Source organism: Plasmodium yoelii (genome assembly GCF_900002385.2).
Source record: "Plasmodium yoelii strain 17X genome assembly, chromosome: 14".
Classification (NCBI taxonomy): Eukaryota; Apicomplexa; class Aconoidasida; order Haemosporida; family Plasmodiidae; genus Plasmodium; species Plasmodium yoelii.
The window spans coordinates 925593-946405 of record NC_036186.2 but is presented as its reverse complement, the minus strand read 5'-3'; the positions used below and the strand labels follow the sequence as shown (position 1 = coordinate 946405).

The following is a 20813-nucleotide window of genomic DNA, read 5'->3' as shown; positions in this document are numbered from 1 at the left end:
TAATATATATAATATAATAAAATCGAGAAAAATATTAAAATGCTCGAAATTTTTTTCCTAGTTGAAAAAAAAAAACAAAAAATCGGAAATAAAAAAAGAAAATGAAATGAGAAAACGTAATTTTTATGTTTTCATTAAACAATTTATATTATTATAATCATATTTACTTTTTAGTTAAATTATGAGAAAATTATAATATAAAAATACGCATTTTTATTAAATTATTTTTTAAAATATAAACAAGAATGAGTATTTTTTCCGTCCCTTGCTACCTCTACACTTAAAGAGTAAATAAAAACAATTTAAAGAATAATTAAAGGGTATATTAATGATAATAAATAAGGAAAATTTTTTTTTAATAATTTTTATATTTCAGAAAAAAAAAAATGAATATGCAAATTCTTATTTTTATGGATACATGTAAATAAATAAACAAATAAAATGTATTATTTATTATATGGCTTGTTTCTTTAATGATCAGCTCGATAACTCATAAGTATGTATACATAATTGTATAATCACAATTTGACATTAATAGGCATGAGAAATTATCAAATGTTAACATGTTTACAAATTTATAAAGTTGACAATTTATTTTCATAAGAATCTTATTATAAGTTTTTTTTGCATATAAGTCTTTAACATAAAAAAATTGGAAAGAAAAATATAAATGTGCACATGCCTATATTCCTTGAAATAATGAAGCAGTTATTTATGCGCAACAAGTATAGGTATATAAATATTTAATGTATATGAGAATAAAAAGGATTTTTTTTATTTCCTATTCTCAAAATAAGAATAATACATCCTTTCTACGTGGGAAACAGTAGTTAATAATTTGTCTCTATCTTCTCGAATTAAATCAACATAAATATGTTCATATAGATATATGTGTATATGTGTTCGGTCTTTTCTGTTTGGTATTTCATAACAAGTAAAAAAGTAAAAAGTAATTTTATATATATTTTATAGTAAATCATAAAAACATTATTAATATGTAACTAAAAATAAAGTGCGGTATTGGGGGAATAACATAGAATATTTTAAAAGTTCAAAAAGACGTGAAAAAAAATTAAAATAAATAAGTGGTAATTAAAAGGGTGATAAGTTTCGATTTTTAGATGGTAAATAATATGCCAATATATTTTTTTTCTTTTAATTTAATTTTAAAAATATTATCTCAATTTTTATATTCAATAATATAAATTCCACTTCTTCATTGGGCAAGTATATTTCAATGCCTTTTTATGTTCGCACACTTGTATATATGCAAATTTAAATATTAAAATTCAAATGGAAAATTTTATATTTTTATCGTTCTTATTACGGATACATTTAAGCCAGTTTTAAAAGACAGACATATAATAATTTAAGTTTATTAGGACAAAACAAATAAATAAATATAAACATGTAATATATATATATTATATATATATAATGATTCTGGTAATTCCTACTCTCTATTGACATATAAAAAATTAGTAAAAATAATAATTTAGGTATCAAAGTATTTTTGCATTTTCCACCTCCATATGCATATTCCTTCTTTTCATAATATATGTTATCTGATTAAAAAAAATGGATACTTATAACATGGGCCACTCTTCAAAGATTAGGAATGAAAATGATGAAAATATAATAGTAGACAGGAATCGAAAAAATAAAAATTATGGAAATTATGGAAATTATGGAAAATATAGAAATAAAGATAATAGTGATAATTATTATAAAAATAAAATATCTAATGATAAAAAAGAAGGTATTAAATCGAAAGTGGATGAAATTAAAAACAAGACAGAACTAATTGTAGAAACAGAAGATGATAAATATATTGCTACAGATGAGGATAGCAGCAATTTAAGTGATGATTTAGATAATGAACTAGTTGAAGAAAATGAAAATGATAGCGAAAGAAGAAATGAACTAAAAGAATTAGCAAATATATGTTTAGAAAATAATTTGACTATAAATAATGAAAATATCCAAATTATTAGAAAATTAAAAGAAAAAAGAAGGTTAGAAGAACGATTAAAAAAAAATGAAGATATAAAAGACTTTGAAGAAAAAAGACAAATTTTAGAGAAAATCGAATATCACGAATGGGCTGATAGAGAAAAGCGAATAAAAGAATTACAAGAGAAAAAAATGAAATTATTAAAAAAAGTTATAATTCAAAGAGATACAGAAAAAGCAGATAAAATATTTTATGAAGTAGAAAAAGTAATACAAAACAGAGATAAAAATAAAGATCAAATTATCGAAAATTTTGAAAAGGAAAAGGCTAAAGATATTCGAAATCAGTTTATACAAAAAAAAAATAATTTAAAAACAATTTTTAATAAAAAAACAGATATAATAGATGATATGAATGACTATACATCAAACTATAACTTAGAATTAGAAAGAAATGGAATTATCCCCCAAAAAATAGATGAACCAACTTCAAACAAAATCGATAATTTATTAAATACCAATGATATAAATGCCTTGACTAGCACATTTAATAAATCATTAGATTCTATGTATAAAGATAAGAAATATGATAAATTGTCAAAATATGAAAAGAAAAAAAACAAAGATGTTATTGATACATTTTATAGATATTTAAATAAAGAAGACAAACAATATATTTGCGACGATTATTCAATAAGTGATACAAACAAAACAACAAAAAAAATGCAATATATAAAAATTAACTTCCCATCTATAGATATAAAAAATATTGAAGAAGATACTTTTGAAAAAAATGTCTTATATTTACAAAATTTATTAAGAGGAAAAGCTATAAAAAAACTTATGGATGATGGAAAACGTTCTTGTATTGATTTAATTGAAGAATTAAAAACTTATGCAAAAATAGATCAATATAGTTCACATGAAAAAGAGGCTTTTGAGAAAGAAAATTTTGAAGAAATAAAAATTGATGCATATCTTGAAAATATGCAAGGAAAATATACATCAGAATTATTAGATTCCTTATCTAACGAATTAGAAAAATATGAAGAAGAAAGAAAAATTGCTATATTAGTTAAATATGCTGAAAGAGAAAGACGATTGAAAGAATGTAAAGAAAAAGGAAAAAGACAAGCCGAACTATTATTAAGAGAAAAAGAAGACTATTTATTTAACGAAATTATGGGATTAAATAATCAAACCGTTGATTCGTATCTAGAAGACATTCTAACTAAAGCTATAAATGATTCGTCAAAAGAAGAAGCATTAATTCGAACCAAAAAAAAATCAGAACAATTAAATGAAATTTATAATTCATTGGACAATCAAGATGATGAACATAATAAATTCATTGTCAAAGATTTGGTAGGAAATTTCATTATTCCATATGTGGATAAACAAAGAGGTGCAGAATTCGATTTATTGGAACAAAAAAAAAATAATTACATATCTAATTTTGCAACGCAACACGTTTTTTCAAAAATTAATGAAGCGTTTTAAAAAATACGCCAAAAATGTGATAATAATAAATAAACTTAAATTAATTGAAGTTGTAGTAAATGCCAAATATTTGAAAGAAGTTTACACATATCTTTACATTAAATTAATTATGAGGCATTTATTTATTCATATGATTTTTTCTTTTCTTTCCCCAAATTTTATAATATTGTAATTTAAATGTATAAAAATAAATGCAACGAATAAAATATAAATGTAAAATAACGATTTAAATGATCGAAACCTTTTGACGTATATAATGAAGACTTTTCAATTTTTGGTGAAACTTTATACAATACATTGTGTTACATGACATAAAATCCGTGCACACGCTATTAAATATATGAATATGCAAAGTTTATTTCGCCTTGATTTGTAAAGTTTTCATATATTTTATGCTGTACAGCAAAAAATACCCCCCAAACGAATAAAACAATAAGTATCATTCAAATGCTTATCTCAATAAATAATTTTGATTACCCTATATTTTTATAATTTGTTTGCATTCTTAACTTTGCGATTACATATAACCAGCCTATTTCATTAAAAAATAAATTATGTTACAAAATTTATAGATATATCTATTTATATATATGGATATATTTTTTCTGAATATTTGATTTAATAGAAATTTAAAAAATGTTCATCCTCCATAAACCTAAATGATAACAAATTATCGAACATCATTTGTAACAAGTCGCTCTTTAAAATTCGTCATAAATGAAATTAGCTACATATGTGGTCTAATAATCCTTTTCACCAAAAAATTAATTTAAAACCACAGTATTTATTAATAATATTGAAAATGATATTATGATACATAAACAAATAGCTATTTAAATGGATTTAAAAATAAATATATATGCATAACATTCATAAATACTGAAAATACGCTTAAATACATTAACTTGTGTAGTCAGCATTTAAGTATGAAGGGAAATACCATTTGTGTTTATTATCGAATTAAAAAAAGACAAATGAAATTAAAAGAATAAAATATTTAACACGATATATCATTTGTTGAAGATGTAATAAAAATAAAAATTACAAATAAAACAGAATGCTCTTTATTCCTAAAATAGTAATTTTATGTGCATTAAACAATTTTCGGTCAAACATTTTATTTATTGTACACCAAAGATGTAATTATTTTATATTTTACATATTTTAAATGAATAATTTTGTAAAATAGCTTTAGAAAATTATAATATCTGTATAACGTGTGAATATGCATTTTTTTTTTGCGTTTTTTGTTTATTATTTTTTTTTTTTTGAAATCGGAATATGCTGATTTTGATTTATACATAACGGGTTAGTAAAACTGGATAAAATAATAATAAAAAGTACAAATTTCAAAAATAAAAGCAACCTGCTATCAAATAAAATAATTATATAAATAAAAAAAACGGGTGCACAACTGTGTTTTTCAAAAGAACAGTTGGTGCACAACAATTATAACCAAGAAAATTTCTGTACCACTTTATGATCAACTTAAAAAAGTATATAAAAATGTAGAATATAATAAAATATTGTAATTAAATATTCATAATATTTTTTTTTGAATAAACATATTTATATATATTATTATAGTAATAGGGAAACAATAATTGTAAATACATTTTTTTTATTAATTGTTTTGGGATTATAAAAAAATAAAATAATATATATACAAAATATATGTGTATACTGTATATACAACTCGTGGTAGCACGCTTTAATTAATTACGAAAATTCTTTTTTTTTTTTTTTCGAATTTAAATATATGAAGACAGTGTGCGCATATTAAAAAACATATATATTTATTATATAATAATATTCGTATATTGCATATGATTAAATAAATATATTGCTATAAATATATATATATATATATATATTATCATTATATACATATACATAATAATAATAATATAATTAATATATGCAATATTAGCAATATATGCATATATATAATATATATAATATATAATTGTGTATATTAATGCGTATACGTAAAGTTCCATAAAAGAAAATTATATTGTATTTGGATATTTTTATTATATACAATTTTAATAATATTCTTTATAGTATGTGTTAAAACTTAATTTTAAAATATATATATTTTTTATTTTACACAAAACAATGTTTATTGTTTTAAGAAAAATTATACTATTTACGTTTTGTTAAGTTTTTTTTTTGTAAAGAACCATAATAATTATATTTTTATTAATTATTTATTTATTTTATTTTTTATTACTCATTTTTATAAAAATAAATAATTTAATTTTTTTTCATTTATATTTTGAATAAATACGTTTGGAAAAATATTAATTGAATTTTCGTATAAAAAATAGTGTGAAATCGAAAAAATTGTTTAAATAAAAAAAATTATTTAAAATAAATATTTTAAAAAAATTTATATATTATTTCCCATAATATACAAAAATGTCAGGAAAAGGACCAGCACAAAAATCACAAGCTGCAAAGAAAACAGCAGGAAAAACCTTGGGCCCAAGGCACAAAAGAAAAAGAAGAACAGAATCTTTTTCACTTTACATTTTTAAAGTTTTAAAACAAGTCCATCCAGAAACAGGAGTAACGAAAAAAAGCATGAACATTATGAATTCATTTATCAATGATATTTTTGACAGATTAGTTACTGAAGCAACTAGATTAATTCGTTACAATAAAAAAAGAACTTTGTCATCACGTGAAATTCAAACTGCAGTTAGATTACTTTTACCTGGTGAATTATCAAAACACGCTGTTTCAGAAGGTACCAAAGCTGTAACAAAATATACTACCAGTGGTGCATAAATATAATAATATGTTTTTACTTAGATTTTATAAAATCACATGTGCATATATATAAGCATTTTTTTATTTTTATTTCGTCAAATTCATGTGAATAAATTAGTGTATCGTAAAAATGGAAATGAATGCCACATAATTCTATTTGTGTTTAAAAAAATCTTCGAAAATATGATATATTTGAATATGATTCATTATCGAGATTAAGTTTTTAGAAATTGTGAAAAAATTATAGAAAATTGTTTTTAAATAATGTGTGCATTTTTTTTAAATATTTTTAAACATATGATGAATGCATATATGTATTTATATATAGGTATGCTTATATATATATATTTTTTACATGTATGCATTGATGCATTTATGTTTCAGTACATATAAAAATAGAAAATATCGAAAATGTGAAGTGAAATTACATATATATATATATGTATATAGACTTAAAAATGTTTTAGCATGTTTACTTGTTTTTTTAATCTTCTAATACATATGTATGAAATCTAGGTTTAAAAATAATATAACAATTTAAAGAACATTATGAAATTGCGCTAATATATTCTATTTACGGTATATGTTTTTAGTCCTGTAAAAAATATATATATTATAAAGGGCGAATTAATAAAAAGGTCATCATTTACTAATTTCTCATCTTTATGGGGGTTTGTAAAAAAAACAGAAGAAGGGGATATCCTTTTTATTTTATAGCAATATCTTCAAACATAGATATACATAATATAAATTTTTAAAAGAAGAATTTTATTGTTTCTTTATAATTTGATGCGAATATATACGATGGATTTTAATAGGGACTTATTTTATTTATTTTTTCACTAATATATTCATGTAAATAAGAAAAGTTGTGAATTATTGCCTATATATTTTATAATGTAGTATAAACAATATTCAAGACAACTTTTGAGGAAAAGAATTTACTAAATTCGTTGAGCATATTTGATCTCTTGATTAAAAAAAAATTATAATAAATAGTAGAAAGCAAATCTCTTAAAATTTTTCATTTTCTATATAAAAATGCATATGTACATAATAATATTATATAAGGATATAGAAAATTTTACTATAGTTTTAAAATAGCGAATTGTTCGATTACAACCTTTCTCGTGAACAAAATGCTTTGTACATATCAATTTAGTCCAACGCGTATTATAGAAATATCATGAAAATAAAAAGATTTGGATATAATCAATATTAATGAAGGGGAATGTATATATAAGTGTAAAAATATATATATTCATGTATAAATCAAAATATGGAACTAAAGGAGTATATACACAGGGATTCGTTATGTTAACCAAAAGAAATAAGGAAAAAAATAAAAATATTTATGATGGATATTTATTTTTGTGTATATAGAGATAAAAAATTAAAAACTTAAAATAATAACTCGTAAAGAAACCTATATTTTACGAAATTCAGATATAAATATCATTCACTTTTATTAGCATTTACGCTTTTTCTTATTTAAACAATCGCATATCTTATACTATTATAAATTTTTACTTCATTATTTTTTCATAAAAGTAAAAAATTATAAGAAAAAATGTGAACCACCAAAATATTAATAATTTTATATCTAATGTGCATATACATAGTAAAAGAAAGTATAGTACTATCCGAAGAAAACTATTATTTTTAAATAAGCAGCTGAGTTATTCATATATATTTAGCTTCATGGTTCGAGTTTATATTGTTGCAATGTACATAAAAAATATAGATATTTAATAAATGTATTATTGGTTTTTAATTAATTTAAAGACTATTGCAGAATATACAGTTGAGCCATGAGCATGGGGTACATGAAATATTAATAATTATATAACAATACATCTTTTAGATGATATCTTGAACATTATAAGTTTTTCATATCCTTATATATATATATATATATATATTCATTTGTACGAAGTAAAAATCAAAAAAAGTATCTTTATCACATTTTATTATTTTTTGCTTATATACATGAATGGTATTTATTAAACCATTGTAAACACCTTGTTTAAATTTAATAATATCCCTTATTTTTCTATGAATTTTTACAATTTTGCTATTTTTTATGTTTTTGTATAAAATTTTATTTGTAGAATAATGAAAATATAAATATAATAAGCACATTTATAAAAATGCATGTAATTCTTATTTATAGATATATATATGAGCACATAATGTTTATAATATATACATAATTTATAAAATTTAAATCTTATACCGTTACTACGCTATTAAGAAATATGAATATGTTTTAAACAAATGCATGTTCTTATATATACATGTACCAATTTTTAAATATATAATTATATAAAAATGCAATTGTCTATGCTATAATTTATTTTTAAAAAAACGCGAAACGTTATATTTGATATGAAATTGCTTGTTTTATTAGCGTTAACGCTGGAAATGAGAATATTCTAAATATGGATCTAGCTATTAAAAAAAATTATGCGTATATAATAAAATACATGTAAAAAAAAATATAACAATACGGCATAAAATAAAGGATTGAGTACATATATATGTATATATGAACATTTAATATTGTACACGAACAAAATTAAAAAAATAAATAATACTTATATAAAAATACAATATGTAGTACACCTCATTAAAAAAAAATTTATACTTACATTTATAATATTTTATAGGAATAAAAAGCTTTTCCATGTAAAAATAAAAATATTCATAATAATTATATAAATGTTTTACATATATGATTTTATTGAAATTTTTTAATTTTGTAAAAAAGGGTAAAAAATATCATTTATATATAGTATGGTTTAATAATAATAAAGGGTTTACTGTTATTAATTATATGTATAATATCATTTAATATTTGGATTTATTTATTGTGAAGATATTACAAATCAATATATGTTAGTAACACCTAATAATATATCATAACTTTTTTAGAAATATTGCGTTTTGTATTTATATATGCTTATTTCATTTTTAATTTTATAATATATTATTATAACAAATATACATTTATATATATTATATTTCATATTTATATACGTATTACATAATTAATTTTACTATTTGAAATAATACATATTTAAACATTTCATTATATTATATATGTTTATTCGTATTGAATGTGTATATATATTTAGAGTTCTACATATAAATATATATGTGTCTGTTTTAATTAGTATGATTTTTTATTCCTATATATCGTCTATCAAACTAAATAAAGTTATACAATGTGTTTATTTTTATTGTATATATTTTTTGATTATATGCAAATGATAGAGAATTAATGATTCGTTTAGTTCGAGAATATTTAAAATTGTATTTGTATTTTCGTTTTTGTTCTTTTGTAAATGAATGAATATATATGTGGATATAAGTAATGTTACATATATCCATTTCTACATTGACAAATTTTTTGTTATATATATGTATACATGTATATCTATATCTATTTTTAAGGCATATTTTAATAAAACATATCCATATTTATTATATTTAAGCGATGTTAAACATTTTTTCACGTGAACCATTTTTTTATTCTACATGAATTATAGTTTGTACATATATGTGTGTTCGTCGAGGTGACCCAGTTCTATTTATTTTATTATTTGGAATTTTTTTATGTGTGTTATTTTAAATAAGCATAAAACATACAATGTATATAATGAATTTTTGCATATATATCTATAAATACAGCTTATAGTTATATAGTACTACATATAACATATTATTTATCTCTTTTTTTTTATCACTCCATGTTTTGATTCTTGGTTAATTTAATATTATAAAAAAAACTTTGAAGCGGTATATATTATGCATATAGTATTTGTGAAAGTATTAATGTTAATTTAGAACCCTTTTTTATAATTATACATATTTTTATTAGATTATGTAGAAATTATTAATTTGAGTTTTATTCTATATGTTATATATATATAATTAATTTTTTTTTAAGTTTTATTTTATTATTATTTTTATGAAATAATATAATTTTTGTAAAAAGGAGAAAACATGATATAGATTATTTATGTACATGAAAAAAATCGATAAGTGGATTTGTATTTAGAGTTTTACAAAATAATAAAATGCTTTGGAAAAAATAATTATAAAGATTAAAAGGAGTCCAACAGTGTATAATAGGAGGAAAAAAAATATTTATTTGTATAATTAAAATAGTATATTAAAAAAAATTGTTATAATTATATTTTATTCATTCATTACATGTATTTATATATATATATATAGAGAGAGAAGAATAATTTAAGGAAATTGGAGGAGGGAAAAAATATGGATGCAGATAAAAATCAAAATAATGCATATTCTTTATATAATAAAAACATTGAAAATTTAAAAACAAATCAGAACAAAAAAAATAATTTAATTGTAAATATTCCAAATGCTAGCAATATTAATAATAATATAAATAATAAATTAAGCAATAATAATAATAATAATTTCGAAATGAGATACGGTACAAACTCCGATTTATCGGATGCATACAATAATATAGAAATGATAAATAACAAGGTAGGTGAATTAAAATATAATAATAAATCATATGAAAATTTAAAATATAATAGAAATGATGCTTTATATAATGAATATAATTATGCAGATCAGGAAATATCTATAGAAAATATAAATAGTTTAGAAAATTTACATATAAACAATGATATATATTTACGTAAATATATTGATTTAAAAGATAATAATTTGCTGCGAAATTATAATAATTTATTATCTAAAGAATCCCTGGAAAAATATAATGTAAATTATATTTTTGATAATAACGACGGTAATAATACTGGGAGTAGTAATAGTGTTACCAACAGTAATAGTGGTAATAATAATTTAAAATTTAATGATAAAAATAATAATAATGAAAGGGAAATAAATTATTATAGTACAGAAAATTTTTCTAATATTCCCCAAAATATAATATATAGAGATATAAATAATGATTGCATATTACATAGCGAAATAAATTATGAGCAGCTAAATAAATTATGTTATGAAAACAGCAATAATAATATAGAAAATAATAATGCTATTAAAAATCCAGAAGGTAAGGATAATACCAATTTATCGAATAACTTAAATACCATATTATCTGATATAAAACAAAAAAAAAACTTTGATTTCGCACATTCCTCATATTATAATAATTTAAATGAAAACAACGGTGAAAATTTAAAGTATCCACATATTGACTCATACAATATCAAAGATACGCATGATGAAAAAATGAATGACTGTATTATAAATATAGAACATGTTAACGATAATTTCAACACTAATAATAATATAAAAAATAGTGATATCGAAAATTATGATGTTAATATGAAATTGGGAAGTGGTACTAATTATGAAGATACAATGAAAATAGAAAATATAAATGGTATTAATTCAATGAATAACATTAATCAGATGAAGGAATATGATAGTAATGAACAGATTAATAATATAGATAGCAACAATAGTGATGATAATAATAATAATGATAATGATAAGAAGAAGAACGAAGACAACAAACTTAATGAAGATAAAATTTTTCAACATGACGCATCAAAAGAAGATTATTTAAATTATTTGGAAAATAAGAGAGACTTACAAAATCTAAACAATGAAAATTATTTTAATATTGATTATTATAACCAATCGGGATTATATAATAATTCTATTGAAAATATAACACAAGATAAATTTCCAGAGAAACTAAATAACATAACCCAGCTTCACGATATAAATCATGCAACTAATGGAATGAACTTAAACATTGGCAATTTAATTAATAATAATAATAATAACAATAGTAATATTAATGCTGATGAAGAAAGAAGTATCATAAATAATGACAATTTTAATGATAAAATAGATATTCATGAAAATTATAATAAATATGGAGGTTATGTATATAAAACATGTTATAGCTTAATAGATAATAAATTGTTAAACCCTGATTTATATTATAGCAACTCCAATGATATAAAAAATAATTCGCTTAATACAAAAGATACAAATATAATTTATAAAGATAAAATCGATGGTATTGCAAATATAAGTGTAATCCCCGACAATACAGATCAATTGGAGACGTTGAACGGTATAAACATAAATAATAAATATTCTGAAAATGAAATAAATATGGGTATTAATAACTATAATAATGATGAAGATAATAGTACCATAAATCATAACAATAGCGATGGAAATAGTAGTACTACTGTTGCCATTAGTAGTATATGTGATAATGATAATGCGAAGGAAAAGAATATGAATATAGAATATAATAATTTAAATAATGGTAATAGTGAAATAGTAGATGATGAAAATATTTGTAACATAAATAATGAGCAAACTAAAATTTATCCATTATCAATTAATTTAAATAATACTCATTATATAGAAACTAACAACAATATGGCTGAATATGACTCTAATAGCAAACTATACAAATTTTCACAATTTTATAAAAAAATATATATATATAATGATGAAAAAGAAAATCTTATGAACATATATAATACATTCCCAAATAATATAAGTAGTGATGACAAAGATAGTATAAGTGTTAAGTGCAACGATTTTAATAACATTCATTGTAACCCTGACTTATCAAAAGATAATAATAGCGATAACAACAATGAAACATTCATTAAACATATGTATGTTTTATCAGGAAATATAAACATATTATCAAATAATGAGGTTCAAGAAAATAATGAGCATATACAAGGTAGCGAAATGATAACAAATTGCATTCCCCAAAATGAAAACACTGGAAATATAGATAAAACTAGTGACAGTGATAATAATAATGATAACAACACATATTCTGATGATTATGACACAGAAATTGAAGAAATGCGATTAAAAAAAAAAGAATTTAAAAAAATGATATTAAATAATGAATCAGAATTTACAACTATAAACGAAAATGACGAATTATACAAAACTGTTTTATATTTTGAAAAAAAGAATAAAAAAATATTAAAAATGAGAAAAGCATTAAGACGAAAAAGAAAGCTTAAAATATTAATGAATGAAAAAAATGATAATGATGATAATATTAATGATCCAGCAAAGACTATTCAACCAAATATACAAAATGACGAAATTCCCCAATGGGAAAATAATTTAATGGATAAAAATGGTTTACATGTTGAAAATGAAGAAAATATAGATAAGTCTATAAAAGAAATAAAAAAAAATATGTGTGTAAAACAAACATATGCTAATAATATATCAGAGAATTATAAAAATGATGATAGTAATAACAATATAAATGATATTTCGAATTCTAATAGTGGTATGTACCCATCATATATAATTAGAACTGAGAAAAATGATACTGAATATATTATGCCTATAAATAATGAAATAGGAAAAAATGAGTTTTATCAAAACAATGAATATATTCCCAATGAGGCATTAAATGGTATAAACATGAATTACGATCAACATGAAAAAGAAGGATGTGATTTTTCACATATTTTGAAAAATAATAACAATAGTAATGGTAGTAATAATAATGACAATATTCTATTAAATTCGTGCTTAAATAATATAGATGATAAAAATATAGAAAATGAAAATTATTCAAATAAAGGAAACAATTCCATAAATAATTATTCTTCTACTAATATGAATACTATAAACAATAATGGAAATTTTGAAAATAAAAATGAAAATTTAAAAGAAAGTTCGTTTTCGAATTCTAATATAAATAAAGACATAGAGTTATGCACTTATGGAATAAAAAGAGAAAATACTTTTTCTATTTCTGGTATGAATTTTCAAAGTAATAGTAATGAAGTGAGTAATTATATGAATTCAAATAATAATAATATATCAAATCAGTTAAACGGAACAGATAATCAAATTTTGAGAATAAAAAGTGAAGAAATATTGAATAATGGAGAAATTGAGATTACCAAATTAAATATTGAAAAAAAGAAACCAGGAAGAAGAAGGGTAAGAGAGAAAAAGACAAAGGATCAAAATGATGGTAACTTAATACATGATAACCAAGTTGGTAGTAATCAGGTTGATGTCGCAATAGATGGGGGATCAAACGAGCCAAAAAATGGAACAATTAGAAAAAGGAGGACTCGTAAAAATAAAAATAACAATAATATTATTTCAAACGGATTTGGTATTGATTCAGTAGAAAATAATGGTTTAAATTTCGAAATCAATAATGAAATAAATTTGCAAGCAAATAATAATAACAATGAAGTAATTTTAAATGCTGAATATAATAATAATACATTAAACAATTGTATACATGTTAAGCATGAATTAACAAATGATCATTTAAATGAAAATAATTTAATTACCAATCCAATGCTCATATATAACGGTAGTAATATAAATGGTCCAGAATTAGATCAGGGTCTATCAAATAATATTAATATGGATAATATTGTACCATATGAGAATAATATAATGATAAATGGTGATGTAAATAATAATTTTATTAATGAAAATATGCCAACAAAAAGGAAAAAGAATGTAACTAGGCTTAATTCGACTAATCAAAGAACGAGCAATACACCAAAAAGACTCATAAAAAGAGAACCCAATAAATCTTCAAACAAAAATTCAAATACGAATGTTAATATAGAACATGAAAATACTATAATGTGTACAGAATATCTTATTAAAACTGATGGAATAAAAATAGAAAATTTTACAAATGAAGATGAATTAAGAAATCAAAATAGTAATATTGTAAAGGCCGAAATAAAAACGAAAAAACAAAAAAAAAATCTAAACGTAAATATATTGGTGAAAAAAGAGAAATCCAAAAAGTTGGTAGAAAAAAAAGTGAAAGTAAAAATATGTTTAGAGGATTATTATAAACATAGTAAAGAAATATACAATAATATAGACACATTAGCAAAAATTGATGATTCTAATATTCCTTCTATTGAAGATGGAAATTTTAGTGGCAATTTAACGGATCTTTTAACAAAAAAAGAAAATTTAATATGCTCGAATTGTTTATATGCTTATAAAATACAAATAGCGCCAAAGAAAAATGAAAAATATAATGAAAACAATATCCCAAGTAAATTGAATAAAGTATCATTCGATGATTGTAGTGAAGAAAAAGATGATATAATAATACCAATGGATGAAAATATTAACAAAATGGGAATTAATACGAATGGTTATACGAATGATTATACTAATGATTACCCACATATTGATTATTCTGTTAATAAAAATGATAAAATCGGAAATGACGATAATAATGATGAAACATGTAATAAAACCGTGAATGAATACCCAAAACATGGAAATTATCTTGACATTAATACTTTTAATGAAATAATAGATAAAAATATGGCACAAGAAAATGAGTATAAGATAACTTTTTATTGTTTATGTGGTTACAATAAATATATATATCACAATGATGAATGGAAACAAGTAATAAATTGTTATTATGATGAAAAAAATGAACTCAAACCCAAAGCTCCTCATATATTTTGTACGAAATGTAAAGAATTGTTAGTAACTAATAGATTTCTTGATAAAGATAAAACAAAAATTATAATGGTTTGTGATTGTGGTAGTCGAAATTATGATAGAGCAGATTCATTTTGGTCGAGGCGAGGTAATATTAAGCAAAGAAAAGCACCTCAAATTTTATGTGAAGAATGCAATTCCAAAATGTGGGTACATACATGGCTAGATGATATAGGATCAAAAGTAAAATTATTATGTAAATGTGGTTTTAAAAACTTTTTAAAAAAAAATAATAATTGGGTTAGAAGTCCAAGATGGAAAAAACCTGTACCATTAATAATATGTAATTCTTGCCAACAAAAAATGTACATGAGCCAATGGTTAAGTAATGATGGTACAAAAGTTAAAATGAAATGCGAATGTGGATGGAAAACATTAATAAAAGAAGGAGATACATGGGTTCGTAGTGAATGGTCCAAAAAATTGTTATGCCTTAAATTAGTTAAAAACCCTGATTTATTACAAAAAAAATATCATGCTCATTTGAAAAAGAAAAATAAGCCATATGATGGTAATGAGCTTTTATATTTTGATGAAAACAATAATTCAAAGGAGTGTAATAATAATGATGAAATAAATCCTTCTTTAGCTTGTGATCCAATGATGAAAAATAACCAGGATATTTTTGTAACTGATATAGACAATTGTACAAATGCTAACAATAATAATGATAATAATAATAATAGTTCTATGATAGATAATCATACATTAAGTTATAGCCACAATGATATTGTTAATATAAGAGCTTCGGGGTCAATAATAGGTTCTGAAATTAATAATAGCAACAACATATTTCAACAAAATGGGCAATTTTTGAATAATGGAATCATAAATCATAGCATTGATATTATAAATAATGATTCAGGCTTTCAAGTCGAAATTGAAGAAAACCACAAACAAAATAATATGACTATAAATAATTCATATGATAACATTATTCTAGAAAATAATAAAAATAACAATAGTAGTAACCATATTAATAAAGATACAAATGCCGGATATAATAGCATTCAAAATCCTGTAAATAACTATTTAAATTGCAAAACTAACTACAGTAATAATAACAATAGTGATGTCGTATTTTTAGAGCAAAACCAGGATTATTATTTGAGCAATAATAAAGATGAAGCTAATATAGCATTAAGTGAATACAATACTGGTGCAAACAACAAAAAAAAAAATATGGCATTACATGAAAATTATAAAACAAATGAACCAAAAAAGAAAAATAATAAAAGAAAAGCAAATAATAATAACGACAATAATAAATATTGGGAAAATGAAAATGTTGATATGATTATATCAAATGATAATAATACTAAAAAAAACCAAGGAACTTTATTGTATAAACAAAATTGTAAGAAGAAAAAAAATACGGGACTAAAAGGAAAAGTTAATAATCCAGAAAACATTTTAGTAGGTCCTTCAGTTCCTTTAGATTCAGTTGGCTCGACTATAGTATCTAATCCAGTAGGAAGAGAATGCTCATTAATATATGATGAAAATGCATCAAATGTACAAAGATTTAAATCTCAACAATCGAGCAATAATGATATATTAAATAGAAACATATCTACTAATGATAATATAAATAATCGACAAGATATGTTGGAACAAAGTAATGATAATTCTTATGGCTTTTATAATATAGAAAGACCAATTGATGAAAATAATTTGAATAATAATTTTAATAAAATATATTGTGATAATACTAATGTTAATACTATTAATAATAATAGCACAAATGATAGTAATGATAATCATCGAAATAATGGGGAGGGTAATAATAACAACTCTAATACTAGTGGAAATAATAATGATACTAATGATAATAATAGTAATGGTAGTACTTGTTATTATGTTAACAATTATTATGATCATCAAAATTATGAAAAATCTTATTTTAACCATCCATATGTTATTTCACATTTTAATGAAAATACATTTAATAACAATAATGAAATAAATTCCAATAGTACACATGATGCATATAATAATATATTAAACACTACATTTAATCGTACAAATAATAATTTTGATATGAATTATAATACAAATTTACCCCCACACCATATTGATGATAAAAAATATCTTGGTATAGAATCTAATGAAGATTTAATATCAACAGAATTAGATTATGATAAAAAAAAATATTTGTTAGAGCAAATAGAAAAATTAAATTTTAATATAAGTGAAAATGATATAAGTAATTTTCTCGAAAATAGTTTAATTGAGAATCTTAATGGTCAAACAAATGACGATAAAAATAAAAAGGAAAAAATGAAAAAAAAAATGGATTCAAATGATATAAATGTAAATTATCAAAATGAAGTAGTCCAAACAAATATGAATAAAAATGAATTATATAATGAAAATGGTGACATAATGGAATATGCAAAAAATATTACAAATATTTTCGCCAATGATAAGGATAAAAATGATACTAATGTTACTAACAAAAACGATAACACTACTAATAATAACAAGAAAAAAAATAAAGGTCGAAATTCTAAGAAAAGAGAAAATACCTCAAAAAATGAAAATAAAGGAAATGTTGAAAATGATAAGACTTCAAGTAGCAGCATCGTAAATGAAAATATATTGGTCAATAGTGAACAGTGCACAGATGGAAATGATTATTTAAAAAAAAATGAAGTAGATCATAATAAGAATGATTTTAAAGATTATTTTCAATTTGCTTCTAGTCATAATGAAAACCCTCAATATATAGAAAGTGAATATTGTAATGAATCTACTAATCTATACAATAGCATTTTAAATTTGCAAGCAATCACCGAAAAATTGAAAAATGAAAACTCTACCAGTTTTAAATCACATATGTCTGATGTTGCTCAAGAAAAAAATAATATGGATGAATTATTTTGTGCTTATAATTTTAATTCTGATAGTGAGGAAAAACAATGTACTCATGAAGTGAAATATAAAATAAATGATTTTTTAACTATATGTACAAATTGTCATGAATATATAAATAATAATATGGATTGCAATAAAATTATATCTAGTAATGTATTACCTGACTCTTCCGACAATTCCATTTGTAAAATGAATATCCATGAAAATGATTCAGAATATAAAAATATGAATAATTATGATCATATAATTAAAAATAAAAAAAATATGAACAGTTACCATGATGAACATATTTATAATTCACTGAAAATGGACAATAACTATTCTATTAATTTTTTAGATCATCAAAATATATGTGATACTAATTATTTAGGAAATAATAATTGTAAAAATGGCAATAGAAATACCACTATTAGCAATAATAATACGAAAAATTGTATTAATAATGACAGTGAAAATGCAAGCCAATGTTATAATACTTCTCCAAATGATGCCACAACACCAACTAATGGAAAAGGCAGTAATGATCATATCCATATTATTGAAAATGTAGAAGAATTTAACCATTTATATAATCAATATTGTGAATACTATTTAAATAATAATACGATAGATGATAACCAAATTAAAACCAACTATATAACTAATCTTTTTTTTCAATATCAAAATGATTATGCTCAAAATATTGATAAATGTATAAACAATCAAATGTCTCCATTAGAAAGTGATAAATTATATTTTACTGAGGAAAATAAATACATAAGTGATTCAACAAAATATATGAGCGGGGAAATAAATTCAAACGAAAAAATAGCATATGATGAAAAAAATTCTAATAACAATAATAGTGATGATAATTACCAAGATAATTACGAAAATTATATTGAAACAGAATGTAATACTAATGTGTGCTATAATATTATACATACATAGGAAAATAAAATATATTAACATTGTTGATATACTGGAAGGAAAAACGCGTCTCTTCAAAAATAGAACTATAAAATATAATAAGAATTGAACAGCTATATATTCAATGAGCGCAAAATATTAATGATAACATAACGGTATTTTCGGCATCTATTCAAAATGACATAAAAAATTATGTAAATGAAACTGAAAAATTAAAAACTGTTATATTTTTTTTAATTAATTATTACAAATAATTCATATGTTGTATTAGTTATGTTATAAATATACGTAATTAATGTTAAACTAAATAGTTTATTAATTATTTTACTTTAATTATTAAATATAAAATTACTCATGTTTTAAGTTTATAATTTTATTTGTGTAAAATAATATGATAATTATTAAAGTGGGGGAAGCCTTGCCCTTTTTATACATATAATTTATTTATTTTTTTTATTTTTTAATATTTCATTTATAACATTTTTATATACCAAACACCAAATATATTTATTTTTAAATATTTGTTTTCTTAAAATATTAAAATGTAAATAAAAAAAGCGACCATACGTTTTTGATAAATAAAAATAGTATTAAATTTTTAAGTGATGAGTTTAGTAAGGTGAAGTATGCACATACATAGGTGTATAGCTTATATACAATTCGATAGTATAAATGAGTATAGAAATTAAAAAAGCATTCGAATTAATAGTAAAATAAATAGAATAATGGTACCATATATTATTTTATAAGAATGTGTATATGGATATGACAATATAATAATCACTATATAAGTGTCCATATATATAAATAATATTAGGTATACCCATTTACTTTAGACATATTTTATTAATGACAAATAATTTTGATATAAAAATGGTCTTTTAATGAAAAAGATATATTTTGAATTAGGATTTCATTATAATAGGTATATTTGCTGGCTATTTGTGGGTGTTGACACATCAAAACTTATTATGCAAATATGAGCTATTAAAAATTATAAAATATGAAATAAATATCTATAAATATTTATCACTACTATGCATCTATTCCGTTTTTTAAGTAAAACCTTGCTAATTAATTTTTAAATTGTTATATTTTCTTCATTAAAAGGTTTATTTAAATAAAAATATACACATATAATATTATATACATGTATAAAAAAATATAAAATGATAATAGTAATAACTATCACAGAAATAACATTTTAATAATAAATATTATTATAACGTGAATGTTATAAATCAAAAAAATAAAATTCAAAAAAA

General features: G+C 21.2%; 3 protein-coding genes across 3 annotated transcripts; all 3 read left to right on the top strand.

Moving 5' to 3' along the window:
* Positions 1–1578: 1578 nt before the first annotated feature.
* PY17X_1422400 (MAATS1 domain-containing protein, putative) lies at positions 1579–3453 on the top strand (the record flags this gene model as incomplete). Its single annotated transcript, XM_725431.1, has 1 exon — positions 1579–3453. One exon carries the CDS (start codon positions 1579–1581, stop codon positions 3451–3453), a length of 1875 nt encoding a protein of 624 aa, XP_730524.1.
* A 2421-nt stretch (positions 3454–5874) lies between these two features.
* PY17X_1422300 (histone H2B variant, putative) lies at positions 5875–6246 on the top strand (the record flags this gene model as incomplete). Its single annotated transcript, XM_725430.1, has 1 exon — positions 5875–6246. The coding sequence occupies one exon, from the start codon at positions 5875–5877 to the stop codon at positions 6244–6246; it is 372 nt and encodes a 123-aa protein (XP_730523.1).
* Positions 6247–10512: 4266 nt separating this feature from the next.
* PY17X_1422200 (conserved Plasmodium protein, unknown function) lies at positions 10513–19569 on the top strand (the record flags this gene model as incomplete). Its single annotated transcript, XM_720186.2, has 1 exon — positions 10513–19569. One exon carries the CDS (start codon positions 10513–10515, stop codon positions 19567–19569), a length of 9057 nt encoding a protein of 3018 aa, XP_725279.2.
* Between the last annotated feature and the right edge of the window lie 1244 nt (positions 19570–20813).